Consider the following 20,916-nt stretch of genomic DNA (forward strand, 5'->3'; position numbering starts at 1 on the left):
CAAAGAGGGGCACCTAGGGATTCAGAATCCTCTCAGTACTGCTTGAATGTAGCGCAGTTTTATTTTTACTCCTAGCAAACAGAACTCCCCTACCCTCAAGGAAGGTGGGACAGAAGGTAGCACAAGCAATGGGAGCAGGAGGCCTGTTTGGCCCCTTTTCCTGGATTCTGTTCAAAAACTGGTCCTGATCAAGGATAACCAAGTACCACAACTTGAATTTCCATCAAAAGAACCAGCACAGACACTTGTGCCCACTGGGCCAGATTGGGCAAAGGAGTTTGCTCTAGGGACAATCGGTGGGCCTTAAATGAGGTCTGATGCTCAGGACAAGGACAAGTGGCCAGAAATGGGGTAAATTAGAACAGTGGCTCTCAGAGTATGGTCTGTGTGCCAGCGGATTGACATCTGGGGGGCAACTGACATTAGAAGTGCAGTTTCTTGGGCTCCACCCAGATCCACTGGATCAGAATCTCTGGAATAGAGACCCAAGACCTATGTTTCAGCAAATTCTCCAGATGACCCTTATGCATGCTCAAATTGAGATGTACTGATATAGCATGGGATGTAAGTTTTCAGTCCTGACTTTACCTGCCATCCCCTGGACAACAGCTAAGGCACTTTACCTCTCTGGACTTTAAGGAAGGAAAAGTAGGTTTGATCCTTTTTGCCACAAACCCTCTACTCTTCAATATGTCCTCTGAATAAGATGTGTGTGTATGCATGCCCGTGTGTATGGGCATGGGTGGGTGGCTAGTTCAGCCTGGTTCTTCTATCCCTTTCCCTTCCCTCTTTCATGAGATGAAAAAGATAACGCTTGTTGGAAACACAAGCCCCTAGTAAAAACCAACCAGTGATGTTTTCTGCAAAGTCTGGGGAAGAGGATCTTAGAAGTTCCCCAGGGAGCTGCCTGACAGATCCCAGCAGGATAGCAGGTTCCTATGGAGAAGAGGGAGACAGGCCCTTATGTTTAGGAACACACATGGAATACTGGTTTGAGTGGAGAGTGATTTGGATTTATGAGTTTTTGTCAGCTTTATCACTTCAGAAAATGCTGTGTCCCAGTTTGAACTACTTAGAAGATATTTTTTCTTTTAAAATTAATTGGCTGAGCTCATGGTTCAGTAACATATTGCCATCTAGGTTTGATGAAAAGTTCAGCAAATTAGTGCAGCCCATTTGGCTCTCCTGGAGTCATTGTACCTGTGTGTGAACCCAGGCTCTAACACTTACATATGCATGACCTTGGAAAGTCATGTAACCTCTTTGTGCCTCAGTTTCTCATCCATAAAATGGGAATGATAATAGTAACGGACATGAAATATTGTGAGGATTACCTGAGCTAGTATCTACCAGGCATGGAGATTGAAGCTTGACACGTGTTGGTTCTGCTCACTCTTCAGGTCAATTCAGATCTCCTCTGTTCAAATTTAGAATCCTATGGCTTCCATGCAGCTCAGCCTCACTGGGACAGGGCTCATACTCACTTTTCCTGTCATCTCTAAAGCAGGATCCAGCTGCATTTGGAGCTAACTGCATCTCATTTGCTTATAAGGTAACTGCTTCTCTCTTTCCATCTCTCTCTCTCTCTCCCCTCCAATTTCCATTTCTTTTGTGAAATGGTTAAAGTGCTTGACATAATTAGCTGTTAATTGTTAGCAGCTGTACCCATTATCAGTTTAATGCCTAATTAATTGCAACAATTAATGCTGCCTATCCTGTCTTAGGAACTGTTGATGAGGGAAGGCTCGTGTTGTTTAAGTTATATCTTAATTAATTTACCTCCAGTTTTTAGCATTTAACTAAAAATCCTAAGTTGGGGGCTGCTTTCCTCCTATGAGGAGTGAGCAGAGGGTCAGTTCAGTGTGTAGTTCCTGGGCCCATTCTGTGGAAGTTGGGTATCTCTTTTAGCAGCTGCCAGCCCTCCTACCACATTGCAGGGCCCTGCACACAAATGCACTTTTCTCTATAAATTTTTCTGTGTTGCCCTGTTTTGAGAAGCTGCCAAGCCAAGAGCCTCAAGAGCAAATGGTTTCCTCCCCTGCTACTTTGTTCAAATCTGCACTGGAACATTTATGCCAATATGGGTGACTTGGATGAAAATCAGATGGGGGTGTGCTGGAGGTGAGTGAGCTCCTGCACGGCAGTGCTGTCTGGGCCGTAGCCACAAGTCCAGCTTTAGTAGGATGTTCAGGTAGCCGCTGGAAGGAAAACAGAAGGGATGAGGCATAGCACAGCTTCCATGTTTTGAGCTTCTCCATGTTACATGCTTCACACACGTTTTTGTTCTCACGAAATTTTAATTTTTTTATTTTAATTCTCACAACATAACCCTGCAAAGTCTGTATTTGCTTTTCTATCTCCATGTTACAGATGAGGAAACAAGAGGTTAAGTACCTGGCAAGTGACAGAATTACAGCTCAAGCCTACATTCTCCCAATTCCAGGCTGGGCTTGCCACTATACTACCTTGTCTCTCTTCAAGTAAAGGGGTAGGTGACTCTTGCAGCACTATGTTCTGAGGTGATTGATTTACTTTTAGAGCCTTAGGACTAGATGTTGTCCCTTTGGGCAGTCCCACTGTCAGTCATCCAAAGAAGAGGCCAGCTGGTATAGGAGATGACATGGGCCAGGTGGGCTTTGACTGGACACTAGGGTATGTAAGTGGGTGGCAGAAGTAAGCATTGCAAAGAGAGTCTTCTCTTTGTTCCTGGAGGACCTGGGAACCTACATCCTGGCTAGGATACTCTGCAGAGTAGTAAGCTTGTCCCTGGTGCATGGCAGCTGGTGGCAGGTGGTCTTAGGCATTAAGCTCTGAGAGGAGTAGTACCAGTTAGTATCTGGGTGTGGAAGGCTAAGATAATGATCACCAAAAGACATCCATGTCCCAATCCCTAGCACCCGTGGGTGTTAGTTGGTAGGGCAAAAAGCACCTTTGCATATGTGTTTAAGGACCTTGAGATGAAGAGACTGTCCTGTATTATCTGGGTGAACCCTATATGCAGTCATATTTCCTTGTAAGAGAAAGGCAAAGGGAAATTTGACCCAGAAGAAGAGAAGGCAATATGACCACAGAGGCAGAGATTTGAGTGACATGGCCACAGTCCAGGAATGATGGCAGCTACCAGAAGCTGAGAAAGGCACAGAGCAGATTTTCCTTTCCAGCCCTCTGGAGGGAGCGAGGTCCTATAGACACCTTGATCTCAGCTTAATGGTATCGATTTCAAACTTCTGGCCTCCAGAGCTACGAAAGAATACAATTCTGTTGTTTTAGGAAACTATAGTACCAGGTTTAAGGCTTTCCTTGTTATAGTCTCTTTTACCCCTAAGTATTCAGTAGTTTTAAGGGTTAAAAAAAGGATAAAATTTAAAAAATATTAATGGTGAGAGCTGAAGTTTCTTGTCCTCAGAATTATGTGGTTGAGAGGTTCCTTGGGGTGAGTATATAATTCACATTATAGTAACTTTAGAGTGATAAAATTAGGATTAAGTCTGAATGTATATTTAAGAGAACCCTCAAATACTGAACTAGAGAGAAGTTTATTATTAAATAAATGTTTATTTAATTACTAAATAAGAGTTTATTTAGTTATTATGCTAGAGTTCCAGGCATCACATCTGAGTTCCAGAAGCCAGTTAGAGATTAGGGTTAAAAAGAAGGGTCCACCTTTTCCTTCCTGGGGAGGCTTTTAAGGAAGTTTCTTACACATTTCTGTTTATATCTCTTTGCTTAGAAATGAGTTTCATGGTCACATATCGTCAGTGTATGATTGGCATTGAAATATTTTAGCTGTTCATATCTTCTGCCCATTTTTTGATATGCTTGTCTGTTTTGTGTGTGTTGAGTTTGAGACTTCTCCAATGAAGACATACAAATGGCTATCAGACACCTGAAAAAATGTTCATCATCACTAGCCCTCAGGGAGAATCAAATTAAAACGACATTAAGGGGGGGCGCCTGGGTGGCTCAGTAGGTTAAAGCCTCTGCCTTTGGCTCGGGTCATGATCCCAGGGTCCTGGGATCGAGCCCCACATCGGGCTCTCTGCTCAGTAGGGAGCCTGCTTCCCTCTCCCTCTCTCTGCCTGACTCTCCACCTACTTGTGATCTCTGTCTGTCAAATAAATAAAAATCTTTAAAAAAAAAAATTTAAATTTCATTACCAGTAATTTGTCTGTTCACATTTTCAATTTTTTCCTGCCTCAGTTTTGGGAGGTTAATGTTTCTGGGAATGTAGTCATTTCTTCTAGGTTGTCCAATTTGTTGGCATATAATTTTTTCATAATATTCTCTTGTAATCCTTTGTGTTTCTGTGGTGTTGGCTGTTATTTCTCCTCTTTCATTTCTGATTTCAAGTCTTTTCTTTCTCTTTTTTGATGGGTCTGGTTAAAAGTTTATTTGTTTGAGGAACCAACTCCTGGTTTCATCGATCTCTTCTATTTTTTTTTAAATTTCTATTTGATTTTATTTCTGGTCTCATCTTTATTGTTTTCCTTCTACTGGCTTTGGTTTTTGTTTGTTCCTTATAGCTCCTTTAGGTGTAAGTTTAGATTGTTTGAGATTTTTCTTGCTTCTTGAAGTAGGCTTGTATTTCTATAAACTTCCCTCTTAGAACAGTTTTTGATGCATCCTGAAGGTTTTAGATGGTTAGGTTTTTGTTTTCATTTGTCTTCATGTATTTTTTGATTTCCTCTTCAATATGTTGGCTGACTGATTCATTGATTAATAGCATGTTATTTGGCCTCCTTTTATTTGTGTTCTTTCCAGATTTTTTCTTGTGGTTGATTTCTAGTTTAATAGTGTTGTGGTGAGAAAAGATGCATGATATGACTTAAGTCATTTTGAATTTTTGAGACTTGTTTGGTGTCCTTATTAGGATCTCTTCTGGAGAATGTTTTATGTGCACTTGAAAAGCATGTGTAGTCTGCCATTTTAGGATGGACCGTTCTGAATATATCTATTATTTCCGTCTTGTTCAATATGTCATTCAAAGCCACTCTTTATGTATTAATTTTCTGTCTGGATGTTCTATCCATTGACATAAGTGGTGTGTTTAAGTCCACTACTGTTGTGTTACTATTAATTACTTCCTTTATGTTTGTTATTAGCTGCTTTATGGTTGGGTGCTCGCTTGTTGGGTGCATAAATATTTACAGTTGTTAAATATTATTATTGAATTTTTCCTTTCATGATTATATAGTGTCTTTGTTTCATATTATGGTCTTTGAAAATCTGTTTTGTGTGATGTAAGCATTGCTACCCTGGTTTTCTTTTCACTTTTGTTTGCATAGTAAATTCTTGTCCATCCCTTAATTTTCAATGTTTATGTGTCTTTAGGTCTGAAAGGAGCCTCTTGCAGGTAGCATATATGTGGATTTTGCTTTTTTATACATTCTGTCACCCTGTGTCATTTGATTGGAGCACTTAGTCCTTTTATATTCAAAGTAATTATTGATAGATATGTACTTATTTCCATTTTGTTACTTGTTTTGTGTTTGTTTTTGTAGTTCTTTGTCTTTCTTCTCTTCTCTCATAGTTTGCTGGCTTTCTTAAATGATATACCTGAGTTTCTATTTTTTGCATATCTGTTACTGCTGTTTGATTTGTGGTTACCATTAGGTTTACATACATACATACCTACATCCATAACATCTTATGTGTACAGCAGTCTATATGAGGTTGATGGGTTTAAGTTTGAACACATTCCTTACTTCTCTTCCCACCATGTTTAGGTATATGGTATCATACTTTACATGCTTTTATTTTGTGAATCCCTCAACTGATTTTTATAGATAGGCTTAGTTTTACTGCTTTCTGCTTCCTACTTTTCTTACTGCTGAGAGAAGTGAATGAAAAGTTTTTCCTTTCTGCTCAAAGAGCCACTTCTAATATTTCTTTTAGGGCTGGTTTAATAATAATGAATTCCTTTGTTTTGTTTGGGAGACTCTGTTTCTCCTTGTATTCTGAATGATAGCCTTACTGGATAGCATATTCCTAGCTGCACGTTTTTTTTCTTTCAGCACTTTGAATATATCCCACCACTTTCTTCTGGCTGCAAATTTTCTGCTGAAAAAGCAGCTCACAGCCTATGGGGTTTCCCTTGTATATACCTATTTTCTCTTGATGCTTTTAAAATGTTCTTTTTATCACTACTTTTTGCCATTTCAATTATCATATGTCTTGATGTGGAACTCTGGGTTGAATTTGAAGGGACTCTCTGTGCTTCCTGGATCTGGGTTTTTCTTTCCTTTCTCAGATTTGTCATATTTTAAAGTATTATTTCTTTAAAAACATTTTCTTTCCTCTTTTCTCTCTTTTTCTGGTATAATACAGATGTTTTTACATTTAATGGTGTCACTGAATTCCCTAAGTTTATTTTCATTTATTATTATTTTTTCTCTCTTATGTTCAGCTTTGTTGTTTTTCATTGCTCTGTCCTCCAGGTCACTGATCCATTCTTCTGCTTTCTCTAGTCTACTACTTATTCCATTTAGTGTATTTTTAATTTCATTTGAGTTCATCATCTCTGTTTGGTCCTTTGTTTTCTATCTCTTTAAGGGTCTGACTGAGTTCTTGCAGTCTTTTCTCAAGTCCAGTGAGTATCTTTAAGACTATTACTTTAGATTCTTTATCAGGCATACTGATGGTCTTTATTTTTTATTTTATTTTATTATTATTATTTTATTTATTTTTTCAATGATCTAAGACTCATTGTTTATGTACCACACCCAGTGCTCCATGCAATACATGCCCTCCTTAATGCCCCCTACGAGTCTCATTCAACCCCCACTCCCTTCCCTTCCAAAACCCTCAGTTTTGTTTCTCATTGTCCACGGTCTCTCATGGTTCATCTCCCCCTCTGATTTATCCCAAGTCACTTTTCCTTTCCTTCTCCTAATGTCCTCCATGTTATTTCTTATGCACCAGAAGTAAGTGAAACGATATGATTATTGACTTTCTCTTCTTGACCTATTTCACTAAGCATAGTCTCCTCCATTCCCATCCATGTTGATATAAAAATTGGGTATTCATCCTTTCTGATGGAGGCATAATACTCCATTGTATGTATGGATCATATTTTCTTAATCTGTGGATCAGAAGAATAAACATTGTTAAAATGTCTGCCCAGAGCAATCTGCACTTTCAATACCATCCTGATCAAAATTCCACTGACATTTTTCAAAGTGTTGGAACAAACAACCCCAAAATTTGTATGGAACCAGAAAAGACCGTGAATTGCTAAGGAAATGTTGAAAAAGAAAAACAAAGCTGGGATCATCACAATGCTTAATTTCAAGCTTTACTACAAAGCTGTGATCACCAAGACAGCATGGTACTGGCACAAACACACACACATAGACCAGTGGAACAGAGTAGAGAGTTCAGATATGGACCTGCAACTCTATGGTCAAATAATCTTTGACAAAGCAGGAAAAAATATCCAATGGAAAAAAGACATTCTGCAATAAATGGTGCTGGGAAAATTGGACAGCTGTTTATAGAAGATTGAAACTTGATCATTCTCTTACCCCATACACAAAGATAAACTTGAAATGGATGAAGATCTCAGTGTGAGGCAGGTATCTATCAAAAACCTAGAGGAGAAGATAGGGAGTAACCTCTTCAACATCAGCCACAGCAACTTCTTTCATTTAGCTTTCTTCCTGTTGCTTTGCCCTGTTCTTTCATTTGGGACATATTCCTCTGTTTCCTCATTTTGTCTAACTCTCTGGGTCTGTTTCTGTGTTAGGAAGGTCAGCTATATACCTCTTGAAAGTAGTGGTCTTATTGAAAAAGAGATCCTGTAGTACCCTCCAGTGCAATGTCCTCTGTTCCCCAGAAACTGGCTCTTCAGGGGTGTCTCCTATACATGTTGTGTGTGCTCTACTGTAGTGGCTGAGCCGCTTTTGCCTTTAGTCCAGTCATCTGTGATGGCTCTTTTTGCTTGTTATGGACAGTGTTTTGTTCCTGTGTTGTTAGTGGCAAATGTTAGACAGTAGCACCAAACTGCAAGTCTCTTTGTGTTGTGCCCTGAGAAGTTTCATTGGTGGGTGGAGCCTATAGTCAAACCAATATCTTTCTCAGCTCACATTGCTGGGCCAGCAGTTGGACTGATGTGTGGTTATTTTCTCCTCTCCCCAGGGCAGGAGTCACTGTGGAGAGGTTCTGGCCTGTGTCAGGGCTGCTTGTACACTGCTAGATTTGTGACACTATTCAGATGGGCTGTGACCAACAGTGTATTGGAAGGGGCATATATACAGGAAAACAAAGAAGTGCATTGTGTTAACAAGGTCCATACAGCCTGCTACAGGGAGGGAATCTGCAGCCGCCTCAGAATACTCCTGCTAGGCTGGGCTGTTAGGTATAGTTCTGCAGAACTGCAGGGGTGGCGTCTGTACTGTTTGCAAGTTAGGTGGAGAGTGTTGGTGTTATGCCAGTTTCTGCTAGTGTCTGTGTGTCTGGATTGGGGGATGGGAGAACAAATGTCACCTGCCAACTCCTTTGTTTCCAGAGAAGTCTCCCGATGATCCTTGTTCCTCCAGCACAAGCTCTGAGATTAGTAAACAAATATCACCCTTGTATACCCCAGGGGTTTTTCAAATTGCTGCTTCTGTGCTTTGTCTCTGAGCGGCTGTTGTCCTGATGTTTCTTTAAGGGTGGGAACTCAGTTTCCTTTCACTCACCTTTCCCCGAGCTAAGCCCACTGACTTTTAAAGTTCCAGGAGTTAAGCTCCACTAATTTTAAGAACTCACGAAATTACGGACCCTCTACTTTTCAAACCCAAATAATGTGGGGATTTGTCTTCCCGGTTTGGGTTCCCTGTGCTTGAGGTTCCTGGTGTGAGGGTCTGTTTCTCTCCCCTCTCTGCCCACATTGTCCTCTCTTCCCCAGATAGTCTTGTGAGTCCATTTGGCTCCTGTTTCTCCACCCTTCATACCTTCTCCATTGTGGCCTCTTTGCTGTATTTAACTGTGGAAAGTCTGTTCTGCCAGACTTTGGGTCACTTTCTGGGTTCTTTACACAGAAGTGTATTATGTAGTTATATCCATGGGATGAGGTGAGCTTAGGATCCTTGTACTCTGCTATCTTCCCTGAAAGTCTGATGTGCATTTTTTTCTAAAAAAAGATTTTATTTATTTATTTGACAGAGATCACAAGTAGTCAGAGAAGCAGGCAGAGAGGTGGGGGCGGGGGAAGCAGCCTCCCTGTTGAGATCCTTGGGATCATGATCTAAGCCAAAAGCAGAGGCTTTAACCCACTGAGCCATGCAGGTGCCCCTGATGTGCATTTTTTTTTTTAAACGTCTTATCTGGAGTAGGCCTAGGTTATGATGCTACAATATAAATCCATTGCTTATGTAATGGAAAATATCCAGGCAAGAATGGATAGAATGGCTCTGAGTCTGAAAACCATAAGAATTGGGAGAGGAAATGGATAAACAATCCATTGGATCATTTTTTAAGGACAAAATGATCTGTTTTCAACTAAACTTAGGGTTGTCCTATAGATGTAAAAGTGAATTATATCTATGATAAGATAGAGAAGGAATGGGCTAGAAGGGAGGTCAATTTTAGCTAGAGTCTGTGAGAAAGAACTTTCTAACAACTGAAATGCCTGCAATGGAATGACTGCCCCTAGGGAAGTCACTGCCTCATAGGCTGGCAGCTGTTGCGACTGTGGAGGGCAGGTCCTGGGTGGGAGGTTGAACTGAAGGACCCCTCTTCTGACCCCATGAGTCTAGGGAGACAGAGGAGACATTCCAGGGGCTTGTCAAAGACTACAGTAGAGGACATAGCACTGTGGGGCTCTGTGTCTTAATAAGAGTCAAATGAATTAGGCTGTCAGAGAGAAAATTTTCCATGCCCCAGGGTAACAAAGCCACGGTTGTTGCTGGGCTGAAGCCTAGAGTTCTGTGCCAGCATCCCAAGGAAAGAATGCAGGGAGTGTGGCTCCAGCTTGGAGCTGAGCCCTGAATATGGCCAGTGCTAGGCAGGTGGGGGCCAGGGAATTGCAATGGTGGGGGCCTTGTTTTATTTGACTCCTGTAGCGCTGGACTGTAGGGGCAGTAAGCCAGTTCCCTGCATCTTATGAGACTAGTCTGGCAATATGAGGTTCCCAGAGGCAAGGACAAGGGCCAAAGGAGAAAAAGAAGACTGGATCTTTTCTCTAAGTCTATGCAGAATTAAAGACTAACGTTTTATGCAGAATTATGCTGAAATTTCTCCAGCAAGCTGTGACTCAGTCATGACTTGAGACTGTTTGTATATGTATTTGGATTTATGTTGGTTCTTTTTTGAGGTGTTCATAGGTAAAGCATGAATAAGAGATGCCTCTCTAGCTAGAAGATGCACATGGTTAACCTTCCATGAAATGAAGGTGAAATCAATGGTAAGCATGTAGAGGACATGAAACATGCATAGGATTCTGTCTTAGGAACTTGTGATGGTCTGGCCTCTTTTGGTTGCAAGTGACAAAAGCCACTTCAAAATAGCTTGAGCAGCAGAAGATCCATCTTGGCTCCTGAAAACAGAAAAAGATCTGGCACAGAGGTGCACAGCCTTGGACTTTGCCATGAGGGCTGTCATATCTCTCTCTCTCTCTTTCTCAGCTTGGCTTTGATTCCTTTTGCACATTAGCCAGGCAGTTGCCTGGGAGAGATAGTGCAAGGGGGATCCATACCCACAGCTCACATTCCAGCCGCCCTGTGTCTTTATTTTTCCTCTGTTGTTGAGCCTAAAGGCCTGCTCTCTCCTAGACAATTGTTCTGATCAGAGGCTTTTACTAAGCAGGAAGACCCTTAGCAGGGAGCTTGTAGACATGTCCCAGTATGGTTCTCAGGGCCCTGTCCTCCTCCTTCAGCTACACAGGAGTCTGAGAAGGTTAATTTGTTTATGCTCAACTAGGCAGCTTGCCAGCATTTTGTTAGCAATGACAGGACTCTTTAAGGGCTTAAAGTGGTGGCTGCTCCCCAGCTCTGGATGGGAAGAGTTGCAGCCAAGGCATTGGAAACACATCTTGCTGAGCTGGCCTGAGCTTCTCAGCCTTTGCCATCACTCTTCCTGCTTTCCCTTGGCCTGACATCTCAGACCCCTCAAGCTCTAGACTCAGCTGCAAGCTTAGTCCTTTTGTTTGGTGGAGGGAGTTGGTCTCAGCCTGTAGCTGTGGCTTTTGGAATCATCCCAACAAAGATGTTGTGGACTTCCTCTCTGGAGGAAGCTGTTTTGCCACATGCTCAGACACTCTTCATCCCTTCTCAAGGATAAACTGTTTGCTTAAAATTCATTTGTGTTTGAGTTTTCCCTTCAAGGCAAGGCCAGAGGCACAAGGAATTTAAAGGAACTGAGCAGATTTATTGAGCAGGAGAGATATAAGACTCAGTTTCTAAATAGTCACAATGTGTCCCTGTGATTCTCACCTGTAAGAATCAGGATTCTTAGTTGTAAGCAATAGAAGCCAATTCTGGCTGATTAATCAAGAAGCGTTTGGTAAAAGGATATTGAGTGTCTTACAAAATCAGTAGAGCCTGGAGAGCCAGACTTGAGGCTACACATCCAGGATAATGTTCCATTACACTTTACAGAACTGGTCTAATGAGGAAAAGGCTGTTAACCACCACTGCTGCCAACTGGATGCTACAATTTGCAACACTGCCAGGAAGCTGATTATCACCACCCTTGCCTTTAGGGTCAGTGCCACATCTGGCCCAGGAATGTGACCTCGGCCATCCCTGCTGCCTTGTAGTCCCCTACTTGTCTTTCAGCTGCAAGGGAGGCTGGGGAAGTGACTTGTCCCCTTTCTACCTTGGGAAGGCATGATCCACAGGGTAGGGAATTCCTCAAATGTGAGAAGGGCATTAACAAGGTACTGGGCAGCCAGAAAACTTGACAAGTGCCCACTATACCATCTGGATGAGGTGTGCTCCCCTACCCCTGTGAGGAAGCAGTTTTCATTTCACTTAAGGACATTGCCTGAGAGGCTTCATGTAGTGACCACATCTTTGGTGTGGCAGTTGGGGAGTGGTGGAGGAGTTTGAGGCCTCTGGGGCCAAGTCATGAGCAGGAAATTGCTGCTGGTAGTACTGATGGGAGGAGGGGGGCTTGCAGGGGTGTTGCAGTGATGTCAGCAGTATCTCCAGACGCAGATGATGAGGTTCCCTGTTGTTCATTCCACTGGGTCCTTGCCTTTCAGCTTTGGATTGCTAGGCTAGAGTAGCCAACTTTCCAGAGTGTGTCCTCCCTAGAGCGGTTTGATATAAAATGCTAAGTGGCCATCTAAGATTCACCTAGAAAAACTTGAGGAAGGCAACATGGGGAGCCCCAAAGTAGGACTTAATCCATCATTGCCGTGTCTTTTAAAAATACCTTCTTTTTAGCTCTCCCAGCAAGATGTGGCTCCTACAGAGTCTTAATTGGAGACTGTGGTATCCAATACCTGAAACAGGTTTCCAAAAATAAAGCTGACATTTATTGAATGCCACGTGTCAGGCACAGTATGAAGGGCTTTACATAAATTATCTGAGTTAATCCTCATAGAAACACCATGAAGTATGAGCTATTATTACGCCTGTTTTACAGTTGAGGAAACTTGGGCTTACACAGGGTAAACAGCTCAGCTGATAGTTGGCCAGTCAGTAGCAGAGCTGGGGTTTGAACCTTAGCAGCCTGATCTCAAAGCCCACGCTGCTAAATTCCCTCTCCGGGGTGTTGCCCAGGTAGGTACTTTGACTCCCCAAATGTGAGCCTCAGAGTCTCGTTTTCTTTTCTAGGATTCAGTCTCAGTCAAGATTAGAAAAAGTTCTCCTAGGTAGGAATATCTGTGTTAAATCTTGCATACACATAGAAAACCCTCCGTGACAGAGTGGCATCCCCTTCCTGGATCACATAGCCCATCACCCTCGGATACTTAAATCTGGAGCTTGACTACGTCATTCATTTGTGAGCAAAGGATGACCAGGGTATAGAGGAGTTCAGAGCCTTCCAGGAGGAGGTTCATGTGTTTGAGGCTCTTTCTATTTAGAGAGGAACCAAGAAACTGCCTAGACGAGCAGGAGGAGTCACGTGTCTGATCCAAAAGGGAAAGAGAAGAATCACTGGAAAGGAGATGATGGAGAGAGGAGGCTTAATTGGTAAAGAACAAAATAAGGATCGCCCAGGAAAGTCTTGGGGAGCTCAAGTCCCAGGCAGTATTAGCAGTATTAGGCTTTTCCTCTGGACCCTCTACTTTCTACGTTTTTTATTATGTTTAAGATGAGTGAGTAAGTCTTATTTAAGCATGGCAAGGATTTGGAGGAATGGGAGAAAAATCCAGCCTGAGAAAGGAAATCCTTAAAAAAAAAAAAAAAAAAATCTCTCTAAAGCTATGTTCAACATCTCGTTGGCAGAGGCAGTCCCAGAGGTGAACACCTCACTGGTCAGTGACCTGCCTGCTGGAGGGGGCTGCTGCTCCATGTGGCCCTATCTCACCCCATGAGCTTACTCGTGCTGATGGAGCCCCCTGCATAACATCCAGGAGAACAGGATATTTGCATTCTTGCTTTTCCAGAAGAAGGAATGTCAAAAGTCAGCGTGGTGCCTTGGGATTTCTGAGTTAGAGTCATTTATTCAGTTAGAGCATCTATTGCTATGTATCAGACACTGCTAACCACAGAGCAGTGAGCAGTGAGGGAGACAGTCCCTGCCTTCCTGGTGTTTATAACCAGGTAGAGAAGACAGTTAATCCACAATTTTGATGCAGTCAGAGAACGCCATGTGGGAGTGGTACTGGATGCTAAGGGAGACAGAGCCCAAACGTGGGGAGGTGGAAGTGGTATGGAAGCTAAAACCTTGAGCAGGAATTTGCCAGGGAAAATGGTTATAGAAACAAGAAGGGGAAAAGCTAGCTTGTTAACAAATCTGAAATAAGTTCCGTGTGGCTGGATATGAATTTTGACTGGAACAATGTGACAGATGACCAGGAGAGTCCAGGCAGTGTAAGACGTGGCTAGCCATAGGAAGGAGTTTAGACTCTGTCTTGATATTGTCAGAAAACCATGATCCCATGTAGCTTAGTGTCTCTAAAGGGTTATATTTTGAAAAGGACACTCCAATCACTAAATGACAACTTAAATGTTTACTTCGGTCTCTTAAGTAATGTTAAGAGGGATCCATTTCCCAACCACAGTAACAATTATCAGAAGACCCCTGTTCTCCCTAATTGTCTTACCCCTACAGCTTTCTCTGATGCCCCAAATCCCAAAATGTTCCTCTAGTGCAACTCACTTGCTTTCCCTTCTGCCTCTCTTCTTCCCCTCTCCCCTACCTGTCTTGTGTGGGTGTAATGAGCAGTGCACGGAGTCCACTTAGAACAGCACTAATGCAGAGTCCACTAAACCTTCTTCTCCATCCCCAATCCCCGGTCCTCTGTATGTGCAACCAGCCTCCCAGGGTTTGAGTGTTCAGGGCACCTTTGCATTTGGGCTTTCCTATGGCACACCTTGATGCCTGTACTGTGACACAGCTTTGGACCGAGGTGTGGTAGAGATGAGGAAAAGTAACCCAAGAAGACCCAGTGAAAAAGAAAAAAATTAAAGACAGGTACACCCAGCCGAGGCACGAAGCAAAAGGAGCTGGGAGGGCAAATACAGGTGCAAGGCACTTGGGCAGAAAATGGGAAATTACATGAAAACAAGAAAGCTTTAAAAAGGTGAAAGTTGGTAAGAAGAGCCAGAATTTCCCTGAATGAAGAGGATGGCATCAGGATTTTTAGAAGGCACCTGGGGCCACCTCATCTACAGTTGAGGAAGATAAGATGGTCATGGTAGTCAGCAGGATACCACACAGTTTTATATTTTCATTCCTCTGGGCAAGGAGGGAGAGGAAGAAAGGGAGAGAGAGGAAGAGGGGGAAAGAGAGAGAGAGAGAGAGAGAGAGAGGAAGAACAGGAGTAGGAAGCAGGAAGAGAGAAGCAGGAAAAGAGAGAAGACAGCTCTTCATTCCCTACTCTACCCTCAGGTCCATCACAGATTAAGTGTGCAGGACTCTCTCAGGGTCAGTGTCCTGATTCCTGGTTTTACCAATATTAGGTTTTAGTAGGAATGGTTGTGGAGAGTTTTTTTCTCCCTTAAAAAATTCAAGCAGATTTATGCTTTTAGTGAGTTTTCCAGTTCTTGGAACTCTGTATGGAAAAGCCATTATCCCAGAGGCCAGCTCTAATCCAAGTGCTTCCTGGTGCAGGGCTTGCTTCCCTGCCGAGACCCTTGGCTGCAATGGCCTCGGAGACATGAGGAGCAGATAATTCCAGGCCAGCCAGACAGCTCTTTCAGAACCCAAGTCCTGGGCCCCAGTCCTTGTGATTCTGATTAGTTGGTAAGCCACTGAAAGATCTTCCAATGACTGGCCTGGGTGGGAAAGGATACAGTTACTAATATGCTCCCACTGTTACAGACCCTCATCCAGAGCTGGCATCTGGCACCCAGCCTGACAGTGCAGGATGCATGGATTAATCTAGGTACTGACGTGGACTGGGCTTTTCGAGCAAGCAGTTCAGCCTGTCTGCTTAACTCTGAGGGCCCCACTGACAGACTCAGAAAGAAATTAGGTCCACTGGGCCATTTCTTAGACCACAATATTTACAGAGTATGAAAACATCACCAAAAATGTGGTTAAGATGGAAAACACTGCCCTCAAGAAGGGTATTCCATAAACCACTTGAAGAATGAGATCCCAAGGGGCGAGTTTGATCAACAAAAGTGCTAAGTTGCCATTTAAAGAGGGTGGGTCCAGTTAACATGGGGATCTTGTTTTAATGGTAGTGGTACTTGTGTTTGGTGCTGGAGCAAATTGCTCAGGGAGGCTAAGAGATGGCAATATTTTTTCCCCTCTGCCCTTCCCCATCTCAAGCTTGGCTCTCCCCTGGAGCCTTGGGTTGCGTTGTCACAGCAATCCTCTGATGGATTATAGGAACACATTGCTTTTATTGAGAAGGCTAACTCCTTTTCTCCCCGACCCTTCAAGAGGCTTCCTCTCTGCCAGCCCTCTGTGAGGGGCCCATGAAGGCAAACCCACTCCAGCCTGTTGTCTGCTTTCCCCAGCCTCTTGTCATGTGCAGGCTCCTTTCCAGCTCCTGTCTGCATCCACACAGGCTCAGTCCTGACTCTGGGCTCTGCTCATTGAGAGGTGAACTTACTCCTCCAGCATTTTTTATTTTGGTGATACTTACCCTTCCTGGGGTTTGAACTTTAGATTCTGCACAATGTGATGCTGTAATGACTGTGGGTTTTTGGAGAGGCTCATGTCACCTCAGATGAGAGGACCCTGCCCTAGCTATCAATCACTGAACATCTTCCCATTAATCTCTTAGACACCCTTGGGCATACAGGGAGGGGGTTATGTGGTCAAAGCCTTCAAGACATAACCCACTGTGGCTCCCTTTGGGCCTTACACTGTTTACTAGGTTATGCAGATCTGAGGATGGGAAAAATGTGGGCTGAGAAGCAAGGCATTTTTATGGGTGGAAAGATCTTTTAAACCCCCTGGCAAGAGATTACTTTTTATTGAAAACAGTACCTCCATGTTTGAGCCAAGAGACAACCCTGTGAAGTTACAATTACTGATACAACACCTACTACAGTCGATTCTCTCCTTTGTAGGAGTTCTATAAAGTTTCCTTGAATGCTGGAGTACTGCATAATGAAATGTATATTTCCTAAGGGAAATATAGGGTTAAGTGAGACTCTGGTCATAGTATTGTTGTCAACCATTCAATATATATTCTTGTTTTGTATGTGTTTCTGTCTAAAGACACCTTATTTAATATATATTGTTGATACACTAACATCGAACTCACAGCCCACAGCGCTGTATCTCATGCTTGAATGAAGTTCATCTAACACATTTTCTCTATACGTTTGGTCTTGCTTGAGGGAACTCCAGGCAGCACTGAAGCACCAAGCTTGGAGCCCCTTTAAACAGAGAAATCACACACACACACACATGCAGATGCATGGAAATATGAATAATGTGGCACAGATAGACCGTGAAAAGGTTGCTTGTTTCCAGCGTGCAAGCTGATACAAGAAAGCAGAGCATGGCCTTGTTCACTCTCAGCCAAAACATGTGCATCAGGTGCCAGATTTTTCACTGCTCTGTGCATGTCCGTAAAAGATGGCCAAAGAACATTGATTTGGGGCTTACAAATAAATGCAGCAAGTAGACAAATTTGAAAATACTAAAACTGCGAACAGTGAGGATTGAGTGGATGTGCCAGGCTCCATCCTAGGAGATGAAGATGGGTGTGACTTATATTCTTTTTTTTTTTTTTTTTTTTTTTTTTATTTAAGACCTTTATTAACGGGTGCTTGCCGTTTGTTGACTTTTTTGAAAAAATCAAGTTGTAAACTTTTATTAAAAATTAAAAATGAGGTTCTTAAAAATCTCAACTTGACCAGATATGAAACAATTTAAAAACCTTTAAAGGTGTATTGAGAAAAACCAGGCTTTTTTTTTTTTTCTTAAAAAACACGTTTGTCATTACCAAAAAGAGACGTCTTTAGGTAAAAATAATAAAAACCCCATGCTGCATAGATAATGCAGATAGTTCTATTTATCTGGTCAATGGGCAAAAAGCAAGCACTTAAGGTCTTCAGCTCCAATCTTTTGTTCATTTCTTATTGCTGGAATTTCATCTTCATTTCTTCGTGTTGGATGACTAAACCGGATGATGGTAGAGATGGTAAGCCGGCATTTACTCAGCCCCGCCCTGCTCAGCCTCGGGAGCGGACGAATTCTCAGCTGGTGGATCGGCTGCTTTTGTCTCTTTGCCATCTTGTGGTTTAGGGTTTTCTGGGCGTCTGCGTCGGTAATTGAAGTTGCGGCGGTACCGACGTTGAGGTGGCTGCTGACCCTGGGTCTCATCTCCTTGATTTTCCTTATCTTCCTCATTGCCATCTTCTCTAGGTTGTCTTTGGCGAGGAGGACCCCTGCGGAATCGTGGTCTATAACCCCGATACATATTCTGTCTCACTGGTCTACCTTGTTCTCCTGCACCCTGGTTGTCTGCACCTTCCATCACTTCTCCCTGCACAGGAGGGTTGGAATACTGTGGTCGACGCCCATAGGGTCTCCTCATGTAGTAAGGTGGGAACCGTCGCCTGCGGTAGGGCCGGCGCTGTTGGGCCTGGCCTTCGGGAGCACTTTCCGATCCCTCGTTCTTTTCCCCACTCTCACTATTCTGGTAATTTTGCTGGTAATTGCGTGGAGGACCCCTGCGACGTGGATAGCGTCTATAATGGTTACGGTCTGCTGCATATTTACTGCCTTGCACTGGAACTCCACCAGGGCCTGTCACATTTGCTGCCTCCGCACCCTTTTCTCCTTCAACAACATCAAACTCCACAGTCTCTCCATCTCCTACACTGCGAAGGTACTTCCTGGGGTTATTCTTCTTTATGGCAGTCTGGTGTACAAATACATCTTCCTTGGTGTCATTCCTGTTGATGAAACCATATCCGTTTCTTACATTGAACCATTTTACTGTTCCCAAAACCTTCGTTGCGATGACCTTCTTGTCCCCGCCGGCAGGCGCCGCCGATGTGAGGCCGCCCGGGCCGCCGCTCCCTGCGCCGCTGCCCGTGGTGCCGGGCTTGGTGTCTGCAGCGCTGAGGGCGGGGGCGGCGGGCGGCTGCTGGGTCTCGGCCTCGCTGCTCATGGTTGCGGTGATGGTGACTGGGGCCAGCTGCGGCAGCTACGGCTCCTCCCGGGGTGTGATGGTAACTAGGCCGGCGGCGGCGGTGGGGCTGCTCAGGGCTCTCTGGGGTCCGCTCTCCGCTCCCGCTACCGATCGAACTCTGTGACTTATATTCTGTAGAAGTCTTGGAAGGTCTGCATTTGACTATCCTTTTTGGCTCACTAGGATCCTGGAGGGTTTTCTGGTTGCACAGAGTCCGTGTTCCAAATGAAATATTTCCTGGGGTTTAGCTCCTTAGCCGGTAGAGGAGTGACCTTCAGCCAGGCTCACCTTAATATTTAAGGTGCAGAACATCTCTGGCAGTTCTGTTTGTACTGTACAAAGAACAGCCCCTTGTAATTTGGTTCTTTTTGAACAGTTGCTAATAATTTTGCACTCAATTTCCATTTAAATGGAAACATTAACCTCTGGAGCCTGGAGAGGAGCCTAGAAGGGGCTCATAAGTATGGCTCTTATCTCCCAGGCTCAGAGTGTCCCAGGAGTAATTTCAAACATACTTCTAAATCACTTACCTCATCAGATGAGGGTCTCACTCCTAATTCAAAGGACCCCCTTTCCCTCTCTCCCAGAAAGAAAACCCACTTTCTCACTTACTTACCTGCTACAGCACAAGAAGGTCCTTCCTTAAGTCTAACCTACAGTCTTCCTGCTGGAACACAAGACTTCTCTTTCCTCTCCCATATCTGGGGCAGACACTGGAAACCCACTTCCTAAGCTGATAGTGAAGTGCCTAAAAAAAAGAACAAGAGACCCATGTGGAGGCTGGAAAAAAGCCCAGGGGTCATCAGAAATAGCGTTTTACCATCAGTAATAAGGAGACTCATGTTATGTGAGTTACAAAATACTTTCATTCATACATTCTTTCACTTTATTCTTATAATTCTTTGTGGAAAAGGTACTCCATTTACCTGATTCTATAGATGAGGAGACTGAGGAGTAGAGTTACCCCAAATGAATTAGTAACTGGCAGGGCTGGGACCCCAGAGTCCCTGGCCTTCACCCTGCATTGACTAGGAAGCAGAAATCTAGATCAAGAAACTGATGATGATAATGATGTAAACTGGAATTTGGTCACTGGATATCCCTACATCCAGCATCTTCCTCCTTTCGGATTTCCCTGAATGTGGCCATCACTGCCCTCTCTCATGTGGCAGAGAACTCCATGCTCCTCGTAGTCTCTGCCTGACAGTAGGTCCTGAATTATTCTGAGTCCTTGGTTTCTTATGTAGTGTTTGGTTCCTTACATTGCACCCCCCACACACACTTTTTTTTTTTTTTTTAATTTTTTGGTCAGTCCTTGTTGAGATTTTTTTTTAAGATATTATTTATTTATTTGACAGAAATCACAACTAGGCAGAGAGGCAGGCGGGGGTGGGGGGCGGTGGCGGGGAAGCAGGCTCACCGCTGAGCTGAGAGCCTGATGTGGGGCTCAATCTTAGGACCCTGAGATCATGACCTGAGCTGAAGGCAGAGGCATGAACCCACTGAGCCACCCAGGCGCCCCTGGGTTTCCCTTTTTGGCAGATATTATCCCTACTTATGGAGAGAATAAGCCGAGGTGTGCGGATGTGAAGTGACACCTGACTACCACATATAGTTGGGCAGTTGGGACACTGCACAAAAGTACCCTCAGGTGTTGTAGCCAACCAGAGGGAGGTTTTTTGTTTTGTTTTGTTTTGTTTTTTTAAATTTATCATTTCAAAGAGGGATGCCATTTTATGATTTGCACAAAGACACCCTAATCTGGAGCTGGCTCTCAGGAACACATTCAAGGTCGCACATCTAGGAAGTAATATGGCCAGAGTGGAAAGCCAGGTCAACTTTCATGGGGCTGCCTCTCTGGTCCCAATTTCTAGTCATCCTCCTCAGCTTCTTTTCTTTGTTTCCAGTAACAGAACGACCTCTTTGGTCAGCTTTCCTGTTCTTAGGAGGCACATTCTCTTGTCTGCCATTTACTGTCCGGTTTCTAAAAATAGAAACAGTTACAGAAGTCTGCCCATCATTCTTTTTTTTTTTTTTTTTTTTCCTTTTCTTGCCTTATTTAAATTCTGTTGGTTTCATCTCCTGGTAATTTTTGACTGAGCTGGAGGAGACCCTATAGACTGTGAATAAGCATGGAACATACACATGTGTGTTTGAGTATGCATGTGGCATGCTTACATGTGTATGTAGGGGAGGAGGCAGAGAGGAATGCAGAC

At 43.5% G+C, this 20,916-nt stretch overlaps 1 protein-coding gene and 1 long non-coding RNA gene across 2 annotated transcripts in view; one reads left to right on the top strand and one right to left on the bottom strand.

Moving 5' to 3' along the window:
• The window catches only part of LOC309840490, a 267,111-nt gene that overhangs the window by 21,438 nt on the left and 224,757 nt on the right, over positions 1 to 20,916 (top strand). The window lies entirely within an intron of this gene.
• Positions 17,280 to 18,818, bottom strand: LOC309840489 (Y-box-binding protein 1). The gene has a single exon (XM_082682572.1). The coding sequence runs from the start codon at positions 18,677 to 18,679 to the stop codon at positions 17,717 to 17,719; it is 963 nt and encodes a 320-aa protein (XP_082538698.1). The 5' UTR covers positions 18,680 to 18,818; the 3' UTR covers positions 17,280 to 17,716.

Source organism: Mustela nivalis (assembly GCF_964662115.1).
Source record: "Mustela nivalis genome assembly, chromosome: 9".
Taxonomy (NCBI): Eukaryota; Metazoa; Chordata; class Mammalia; order Carnivora; family Mustelidae; genus Mustela; species Mustela nivalis.

Coding starts and splice junctions, on each gene's coding strand:
- LOC309840489 (XM_082682572.1), bottom strand. CDS start 18,679: ATGAGCAGCGAGGCCGAGACCCAGCAGCCGCCCGCCGCCCCCGCCCTC.